Below are 11,009 nucleotides of genomic sequence, written 5' to 3'. Positions count from 1 at the left end.
TAAATAAATATTCAAGTGTATCTGAGAACATGAGCATTCTATACATTCCAGCTTGCCAATTTACTCAGCTCCTGTTCAACTCATAATCTTTCTTCTCCAGTTCCTCTCTACAGCAGGTAAAAGAGAAATAATATAGGTGCTTCTTTTAAATTTAACCCTACAAATTTGATCAATTAAAAAAGTGTCTTCCAGTGCAAATTATGGATAAAAGCTCAGCCACAAGTATTTATCTGGATGGCAAGAGAAGTTTTTTTTTTCTCATTAAGACTTCTTCAGCTCTATCTTCAGTTCCTTCTGCTATGATTGTCAAAGCCATAAAACTCAGCACCCAAACACTAACATTAAGCATTCTCCTTTGTGCATTATGTAAGATGCACCAGAACTGAGGGCTTTAAAAAAAGAGACCTGCTAATGCAGAGATCCAACACTTGCCTGTTACTGTGAGGGTGGGGAGAAGGGAAGGAATAAAAACAGATGGATTTATCAGCAATCCAGGAGATTTATGGAACAAATTCTTCCATCTCCAGTAATCCCCTTCTGATACAGAGGATTTTCCTACCATTAAATGATAGCTTTTGAGAATGAGGGTAGAAGCCCAGACAGTGAGAGACACAACACATCTGATGATAAAGGCTGGACAAAAGATGGCACAGCTCTCATCTTGGCAGGTAAGCAAATTTCGTCTTTCTTGCATAAATTCTACAGAAAGATGTGGGGGAAAGATGTTGTTGATTGATGATTGGGATCAGATATATTTATTTCCACACCATTTGTGCATTTATTTCAGTACTGCCATTTCCCCCCAAACTATATTTTTCCAGTCTTCTTTCAGTCTTAATTTCTCAACAAGCATCATAGATATAGGGAAGCTGAAGTTCAGCAACAAGCAGCCATAGGCTGTGTTACCACGCATTCCACAGGCATATTAATTGAGTGGAACTATGGAAGGCTGAAAGACCATTGCTTTCTGAAAAACCATTTTCGAATAGTAATCCAGAGAACAATCATTTGGGAGCAGCCCCATTAAAAACAGCTCTTAATTAACCTCCAAATAAGTGTACAAAGTATTGAAATTTTAGAAGGCTTATAAGTTCAAAAAACAAGAAAAACTCCTGAGAAAAAGATCTGTTGTTTAAACAGGAAATGCATAACATGCATTTTAAAGAATTCTTTTAAAATCCAGAAGCAGAAGCAACCATTACAAGCAAGGATGAATGGAATACTTTTGCGCTTTTGTTTTTTTTAGATTTGCAAGAACATTTGTCAAGTCTGAGATGCCATAGTGAATAATCAGGGTGATGTTGACCATCATTTTAAATGGTAAGTAATTTCTAATTCTAAGAGACTCCACAGATTTTTCTAAACACCAAGATCTAGTTCTTTTATTTTGAAAGCATTGATCATACATTTGTTTGCCTTTCACTTTTGTTTGTGCTGCTGCAACCAATAATATCTAACTACCAGCAGTCTTTATCTAAAAAAAGAGCAAAAAATCTATTCTGATATTTGAATATTCCTGACAAGAACGTTGTCCATCTTATCACGTTTTAAATTTTGGTCTGAAACACATCCATTTCACTTCCATTATACAATATTCAGGCAGTTCTGTATCAAAGGATTTCACTTTTTCTAATTAGCAGAATGGATATTCATGAGCTGATCAACCAACTGCAAATACTACCAGTTTCTTGGTAGATTGATGTAAAGGGGAGGGAAATAGGTTTCTCTTGTTTGTTTGCATTAGATATTCTATTCAGAATAACAGAATTCACAGAGTTGGAAGATATCTTGGAATTCTTCTAATCCAGCCCCTACTCAGGCAGGAAATCCATTCAAGAGAAAGGGATTACTTGATAATTATTTTGGAGTATAAAATATGCTATAAATATTATCTTGTAAAATAGAGGAGGCAATCAATTTTGAATATGGATTACATAATTTGTTGAAACAATGAATCAAATGTATTCCCATCCACTGGAACAAGAACCCTTGAAGATCAGAACTGGGCTTCCATCTTGTCAGGATTACTCTGCAATACTCAAAGGAGGCATATGTCATTCAAACAAGAAAACCTAGTTATATAAACTACATAATAGTGCAGTTAGTTATGCCTAAACAATCTCTTACTATATTACCTTTGGGGTTATTCCTTCCAATAAACAAAGTTCAATTGAAGCTCTAGGAAAGCAAGCATTACTAGTCATTCTGTTATTACCTTGTTTTGGTTAGAAGTGAAAAACACATATAGATTGTGTGAAACCAGGCTTAATAGAGGAATCTTGGAGTCTTTGTGGACAAGCAGCTAAATATGAGCCAACAGTGTGCAGCGGCAGCTAAAAAGTCAATGCAATCCTAAATTGCATTAACAAAAGGAAACAAGATCAAGTGAGGTACTAAGATCACTCTATAAAGCCTTAGGAAGACCACACCTAGAGTACTGCATCTAGTTTTGGTCACCACACTATAAAAAGATGTTGAGACTCTAGAAAAAGTGCAGAGAAGAGCAACCAGGATGATTAGGGGACTGGAGACTAAAACATATGAAGACCGGTTACAGAAACTGGGCTTGGTGAGTCTAGTGAAGAGAAGGACCAGAGGAGACATGGTAGCAGTGTTCCAATATTTGAGGGGCTGTCAGAGAGGAAGGGGGTCAGGCTATTTACTAAATCACCTGTAGGCCAGACAAGGAATAATAGATGGAAAATGAACAAGGAGAGATTTAACCTGGAAATAAGGACAAACTTTCTGACAGTGAGAACAATCAACCACTGGAATAGCTTGCCTTTGGGAGTTATGGGAGCTTCATCACTTGAGGCTTTCAAGAAGAGATTGGACTGCCATTTTTCAGAAATGGTGTAGGGTCTCCTGCTTCGGCGGGGGTTGGACTAGATGACCTACAAGGTCCCTTCCTACTCTGTTAATCTATTAATCAGATGGGAAGGATTCCCAAAGGTGCTTTTTCAAAAGACAACTGGACTTTGTTTTCTCTTGAAGATATTTTGCTTCTCATCCAAGAAAAAACTGAAGAAGGTTCTTGAATGGGAAGTGAAATGTCTTCAAGAAAAAACAAAGTCCAGATGCCTTTTGAAAAGTTACCTTTAGGAGAACCTTGAGTTGGATGACTGAGACTCTCTATAGATAGAAGGGAAGGATGTAACATGGACTACATGGGATTGCCTGTAGCCTGTAAACTACAGTTTAAAAAAAGTAGCACTTAAGAGTTATTTCAGGTTCTATCTGCATTGACATGTCCATTCTTTTTGCAGTGACAATAAAACTGAAGTGGTTTGCCATTGCCTTTGTTTGATTTTCTCCCTCCTTGCTCCCAATCCTCCCAATTTTAGCTTTGGATAGCCTGATGGTTTTTCCATTGAACTAATTAGGTCTGAGCCTTACTTATGTTCTTGAAGATCAGCCAGGTACTGTTACTGGTACTTGTCACATACCCTGCTGGTGCATATTTGAAATCAAAAGGATTAAAAATAATACCTGTAACACTTTAGAGAGAAGCTATCCTATAGGTGATTATACTTCTTTAGAAAGTAAGAATGTGATGTATAACAAGCTTCTTTTTTTAGTGGATGATTTTTCTTGTATTAGCATTAGAGAGGTGGGCCTGCAGTGTTAGATTCCAGGTGAAGTTAGTACCATTTTACTAATGTTTAGCTATTGCAAAACTTACTGAAATGGGTGGAATTCACTATGTCTTCATTGTATAAAACACATCAAAGAATTTGTTAATAAGTCTTGGGAATAAACAAGTCCTAATTTCAATTTTGTTAAACATAGCATTTGTTAAACAGGGCAAAATGGTAATGACAATGCAATGAACCAAACAACACTTTTTTCTAGTTTGTTTTTATAAAACTGAATACACTTTCTACATATGTATGATTTCCCATTTTCTTTAAAGAAAGTAGGATATGCAGTACAAGTGCCTAAAAACAGTCTTCTAGACAAGATTCCCATGATATAATTGACATGATTATTGTGTTACACTGGGGATTCCGTATAACTGCATATACCCTGCTATATTTTAGTACTGAAAACCATGTAACATATTGTTCATTAGATATCGACAGCATATAAGGAGAATTTGTATAAGAAGTTTTACAGATGGCACTTAGCGCCAGCAAGACTAGCAAAAATGTTTAAAGATAAATCAATGAAATGTTGGAAATGTCATCAAATGCCAGGAACATATTATCAAATGTGGTGGACTTGCACAGAAGCTAAAAGGTATTGGACTAAAATATGCACATGGTTGAAAAAAATGATTAAACAACATATAGATTTGAAACGTGAAATATTCCTATTAGGAATGGTAGCAGAAGGTTATAGTAAATAAAAGATTTATTTAATTATACATGTTTTAACAGCGGCTAGAATTGTATTTGCCCAAAATTGGAAAAGTGATAAGATACCGATAGAGAGGAAGATAACCGAAAAAATAATTGAATGTGCAGAAATGAATAGACTGACACTAGAAATTAAAGAAAAAGAAGAATCTGAATGTTATATGGTACGAGATTTGTTTTATCAATGGATAGAAAATAGAACAAACTAAAAGGGATTGGATATATTTAGAGAAATTAGTGTAATAGGTATGTTTGATATTATTATTTACATGGGAATGTGATTATTGTTATATTATTAGATTTGATAGGAAGAATATTATTAACAATGGTTAAATAATTGAAATATTGACGCACGATTGAAATGGAATGGATTTATTGTATATATATAAAAATTTTTTTTACAAAAAATATTGTTAATTAATAACTTATGAGAACTTCTATCAAAAATTAAAGTTCCTAAAGTTAACAAAAATGATTGAATTACCTTATATATTTAGCCATAACAAAACTTGTTTGAAGTTGGATTTTTGTTATGCGAGAACCACACGGTTTTATAATACATTGTGTGAATATGGCCCACATATTGCCTTTAGAAAGTAACATTTCTTCATTCTATTCATTTTCTTACCACAGCTGATAAGTCTGCTTGCTCTGGGCTTATGAGATGTTTTCCTGTATCCCAGACAAATAAATAAAAACAGAGAAAGAGAAAATTACAGGAAGATGGAGAAAATGTTTACTTTTGTATATTAGATCAAATTGCTGTATATTAGATCAAATTGCTGGAGATATATCAAAGAATCAAAGAAAAATGATCATTCTTGATAATTTGTGGTTGGGCCTGGGTTCTAACTTAAAGTGGAGGTTAATTTTTAGTATATTGTGTGAACCAATGTTGCAATTTGTAAACCAGAGTTTATAATTCAACATTTTTGTGAATTATAGAACCACACTGTGGTTTTTTGAAATCATGGCTAGGCAAGCCAAGGCTTTATGTGAGGTGTGAGACCAGTCTGCATAAATCATAATTGTTTGTGTTCATTGCACTATCATTAAAGTTTACTAATCTCTCTTTTCTCTTTCTTTCCTTGGGCATAATGATGGGGCCCTTTCTTGCCAGTCGTACTTTGCGTCTGCCCTGTGCATTTGGTGTGGGCTTGTGTCCGTTCCTGTCCTGCCAGTTGTGTCTGCACTGAAGAGAAGAATTGTGCCATTCTTTGTGACAGAGCTGGCCTTGCACAGATCCCTAATGAGTTTCCTTGTGAAGCATATTCTATTAACTTGGATAAAAATAACATCAAATTCCTTGCTGAGAGGGCATTTGGTACTCTCCCATCCCTAAAATCTCTCTCAATAAGTCATAACAACATATCCTTTATTACTCCTGGTGCTTTCAAAGGGCTTGCTAGCTTAACTGAGTTAAAAATGGCCCACAACGAATACATTCGTTATCTGCATACCAGGACTTTTATTTCTCTCAAGAGGCTAGTCAGATTGGATTTAGCAGACTGCAATCTTTTCAACATTCCAGACAGGATTTTTATAGAGCTTCCAGCTCTTCAAGAACTCTTTTTCTTTCAGAATAACTTCCGAAGGCTCCCAGGAGCTATAAGAGGGATGGAGAATTTGACCCATGTTTATTTGGAGAAAAACAAGATAGAAGCCGTAGCATATAATTCACTTCTGGGCCTGATCCGGTTGAAATATCTCAATCTGCAAATCAACAGAATAAATGTGATTCATAATAGAGCTTTTCAGGATTGCCAGAAATTGGAGTACCTTTATTTAAATGACAACTTAATCAGTGATCTCCCTGAGAATTCCTTTGATGGTCTGTGGCATTTAAAGATGCTTAATCTTGGTGGCAACTTTCTCAAGATTATCTCTAATACTTGGTTCCAGGATCAATCTGAACTGGAAGTTTTATATTTGGACAGAAACTGGATCAGTTATATTGAGGAAGGTGCTTTTGAAAACCTCACGAGCTTGGTATATTTGCACTTGAACAATAACAATCTAACTACGTTGCCTTTCTTAGTCTTTCAACCAGTCTACCTCCTGGGAAGACTCTATCTTTTTCGGAACCCCTGGGAGTGCGACTGCAAGATTGAGTGGCTGAAAGAGTGGATGGAGAACTATGGACTTGTGAGAGATATTCCTTGCACTTCCCCATCTTCTGTAGTTGGCCTTGACTTAATTGATATAATTTTTGAGAAGACAGATGAAGGTTTATGTCTTGACCCAGAAGAATTAAACACCTCATCTTCTACACCTCTTCCCATGCAAGAACTACAGTCGACTGCAGAGAATAAATTCAACAGTCTTATCTCAAAATTTTTACTCCAGAAGGGGCTTTCAGAGGAGTTGATAAACACCACAGAAGGTTTCAGCAACTCTACTCTGTTTGATGACTTGATTAATGAAGCATCTTTAGGACTAAGAGAATGTCATGCAAAACAAATATATTTTAATATTTGGATATTTTTTATATCTCAAGCATTATGGACCATATAACCCAAAACACTTTAAAATTAAATTGGTTGTTTTTCTACTCAAGCATGGTTCAAGAAGAAGATTGTGATATTAATACTACATTCAGAACTAAATCTAAAAATATCTTCTGGACTCATATTTTAAAACTTAAAATCATATTCATAGCAGTGCCAGTTATTTCACATAGTTAAGAAATTAAAATGAGAAAAAATTGGAAGATAATAAACCCAGTTGTCTTTATTTACTAAGAAAGTTTTGCAAAAAACATCACAGGTTTCACCACTATTACTCAGATATGGAAACTACTATAGTATTTAGAAGTTCTGAATGGAATGGAAGCCAAAAAGAGGAGTAACTTCCCTTACAGAGGTTTCACAGACATTTGATACCTGTTGCGGGAAATGATATAGTGGTTTAGATCAAACAATGTCAAATTCTCAGTTTCATTTTGTCATTTCAACTTTCCTTAAGAGGGTGATTTGAAGCCTGCAGGTAAGGCTGGAGTGCAATTTACTTCCTAATCACAAAACTGATATTTATAGGGACTGAAACTAATAGAAGATTTGTAGCTCAGGGTTGAACTATACAGTTCTTGATACTCTGAAGCATTGGAAGATGTTACCTAGGATAATGAATCATCTTTTTTTTTGTAATAAGTTTTTTTTAATTTTTATATTTTAAGAACATCTCTTTTGTTGAACAATGTGGTTACAGGTTTCTACACTTCAATACAAACATGACTTTAGTTACATAATTATCTTTCATATTCAATTTCATATCATATTCATATCTCAGCTTATTTCACTTTTCTTTAAACATTCCATATCTTATTTTATAATATATAACATTCTTATTTTTATTCTATATTCGTTATACTTTTGTACTTTTATCTGTCACATTTGCAATTTTATCTCATACTTTCCCCCATTATTCAATAAATTTTAACTTAATTCTAATAATTTTAAATATTACCATTACCAATTTGAATGTACCACCCCTTTACCTTATACATCACTCCGTGTACTCCCCTTTAGTTCATCATAAAAATTTACTATAATATAATCACATTTTGATTATCACTTTCTAAATTAATAATCTCCTAATTACTACATATCACATATGCATATATATATATTTTAAGTAAGATTCCGCATGGTGTTCTTTCCCTCAATTACATTCTAGATCATGTATTATTTCAAATACATTAGTCTATTCAATTAATTGTAGAAACTCATATGAATGTTTTTTTAAGTTTTTATTTTTTAAGACAAACATATACAAACAATATAAAAAAACATAAAACCATCTTCCACTATATACATACAGCGTGCCAGTTGGTTATGAATCTTTTGTGCAATCCTTTCATACTCGTTACTCACACTTTATATAAATTTCACATTGTCAAACTAACATATGCTTATATATTTATCAATTATTAATCATCCATGACTAAACTATTTATTCCATCATTTTATATGAGATATCCCAAATTTTATTTTAAAATTTATATTGTGCTTTCATCCAATGGTCATATATGTCTACATTATATTTTATATCAATCTATTAAACTTCTATAACAAAATTATTTATTCTGTTTAGATTACCATGACTTTTTATCCAACCATTGATAAAACAAATCCCACATCATATAAAATGGTTTATCTTCTTGTTCTCTGATTTCAAATGTCAATTTACTCATTTCAGCACAGTCCATAATTTTCTTAATAATTTCCTCCTGCATAGGTATTTTTTCGTTTTTCCAGTTTTTAGCAAATACAATTCTAGCCGCTGTTAAAACATTTACAATCAAATATTTCAGCTCTTTGTTGTATATTTCTGGTATGATTCCCAATAAAAAGATCTCTGGTTTAAAGTCTACATGTTGTTTTATCATTTTTTCCAACTATGTGTGGATTTTAGTCCAATATTTTTTTGCATTCGAGCATGTCCACCACATGTGGTAATATGAACCAGGTATCTGATGACATTTCCAACATTTATCCAATTTATTCTTAAACATTCTCGCAAGTCTCGTCCGGGGGTAGATTCCACCTGTAAAACATCTTATACAAATTTTCTTTATATACAGTTGACATTGTCATTTTATAGTTTTGAGACCACAATTTTTGCCAAAGTCAATCCCATATCCAAAATTTTCCCCCAAGCAATCCTCGTTTCCTTAATAAATGTCCATAAAGTTTTTTGATTACCTTTTCATCAGTACCCATGAAAATTTTGTCTAAATCAGTCAGCTTATCATAAATACCTTCTGTTTTAGAATATTTATCAACTCTAGATTGTATTTGGAAATATGAAAACCAGTTCATTTTTACACCTTGTTCTTCCAACACTTGCATAGATTTAAGTTCACCCTTTTCATTCAATATCTCACCATATCTAACTGTTTGTTCCTTTTTATATATTATTGGATAAGAAAAAGCTTCAATGGTAGATATCCATAGTGGGAATTTTTAAGTAGTATTGTCTTTTTATCTTCTCCCAATTAAAAAACAGTGCCTCTTGAATATAATGTCTTCTAAAATACTCCTGTGTTTTAGTTCCCTTATACCAGAGGAAAGCATGCCATCCCAACAGCAAGTCATGCCCTTCTAAGGTCAATAGTCTACTGTTCCTTAATGTTATCCATTCCTTTACCCACATCAAACTTGTCGCCTCCCAATTGGGCAAGGCAAACTGTCCTCTTATTCTTGCATCTTGTAACAGTTTTAGTTTTACTCTTGCTTTTTTACCCTGCCAAATATATTTAAACTATTTAAGTCTTCAAAAAACTCTTTCCCTAATCAGATTGGAATTGTCTGGAATAAATATAAAATTCTAGGCAATACATTCATCTTAATTGTAGATATTCTCCCAATCAATGATAATTGTAGTTTTTCCCATTTTATCAGATCTGTCGCAATCTGCTGTTTGAGTTTGAGATAGTTATCCTCCTCCAGTGTGCTACATCTTGGTGTAATATATATATATCCCTAAATACTTGACCTTGTTTGTGACCTGTATTTCTAAAATTTCTTCCAACTCTTTCTTTTGTCTTGCTATCATATTCTTTGTTAATATCTTTGTTTTATCTTTATTTTCAAACCTACTTTTCCATATTCTTCTATTTTTTTCTATCAATTTAGGTGCTGTTTCCAATGGATCTTTTAATATGAATACCAGGTCATCTGCAAAAGCTTGCAATTTATATTCTTCCTTTTTGATTTTCATTCCTTTTATTTCTTTTTCTTCTCTGATGTTCCTATTTAACACTTCCAATGTTAACACAAACAGCAGAGGTGACAGTGGACAACCTTGCCTTGTCCCTTTTCTTATATCTATAGATTCTGTTAATTCTCCATTTACCATAACCTTTGCAGTTTGTTCATGGTATATCGTTTCAAAGGCTTGGATAATTTTTTTACCAAAGCCCATTTGTATTAATTGAAGTAAAGTGAATCGCCAACTCACATTGTCAAAGGCTTTTTGTGCATCTAAAAACATCAAGGCCATTTGCTTCTCAGGTTGCACTTCATAATATTCCAAAGTATCCAAAATAATTCTCACATTATCTTTGATTTGTCTCTTTGGCAGAAATCCATTTTGGTCAATATGGATAAAGTTATTTAAGTATCTTTTCAGTCTTTCTGCCAAGATTGAAGCAAAGATTTTATAATCTGAATTTAGTAGGGATATAGGTCTATAATTTTTAACTTGCTGTAGGTGTGTATCCTCCTTCGGTATAAGTGTAATATATGCTTCTGACCATGTTTTGGGTATTTTCTTTAGCATAACTTCATTCATAACTTCTAAGAAGTGAAGATTCAATATTTCCTGAAAAGTCTTACAGAATTCTGCTGGCAAATCATCTGGACCTGGTGCTTTCCCAACATTCTGTTTTTTTAGGGCTTCTGTTAATTCCATTATCGTTATATTTCCTTCTAACATAGTTTCAATATCTTTAGGTATCTGAGGTAAATTTGCTTTCTGTAAATATCGCTTAACTTTTTCTTCTTGAATATTCTCTTGAAAATACAATTTTCCATAGTAAGTTGTATAATTTTTTTCTTCTCCTCATTTCCACAGCAAACATGTCCTTCTTCATTTATTAATTGACTAATCCTTCTTGATTCTCTTTCCTTTCTCAGTTTATAAGCTAGC

General features: G+C 33.4%; 1 protein-coding gene across 2 annotated transcripts; it reads left to right on the top strand.

Annotated features, from left to right (window-relative positions):
* NYX (nyctalopin) lies at positions 1-7,402 on the top strand. Of its 2 annotated transcripts, none has more exons than XM_087937698.1 (3): positions 1-668; positions 1,247-1,320; positions 5,479-7,402. In XM_087937698.1, the coding sequence occupies exons 2-3, from the start codon at positions 1,299-1,301 to the stop codon at positions 6,870-6,872; spliced, it is 1,416 nt and encodes a 471-aa protein (XP_087793824.1). In that variant the 5' UTR covers positions 1-668; positions 1,247-1,298; the 3' UTR covers positions 6,873-7,402. The 2 variants fall into 2 exon arrangements, 1 of the variants encoding a protein (XP_087793824.1); XR_015744373.1 differs by having other exon boundaries at positions 654-668; positions 3,345-5,585.
* Positions 7,403-11,009: the final 3,607 nt, after the last annotated feature.

Source organism: Pseudonaja textilis, chromosome 7 (genome assembly GCF_049901715.1).
Source record: "Pseudonaja textilis isolate UNSWEBS1 chromosome 7, rPseTex1.2, whole genome shotgun sequence".
Taxonomy (NCBI): Eukaryota; Metazoa; Chordata; class Lepidosauria; order Squamata; family Elapidae; genus Pseudonaja; species Pseudonaja textilis.
Note: the sequence above shows the minus strand (reverse complement) of the source record. Positions and strands in the feature narration are given on the sequence as shown.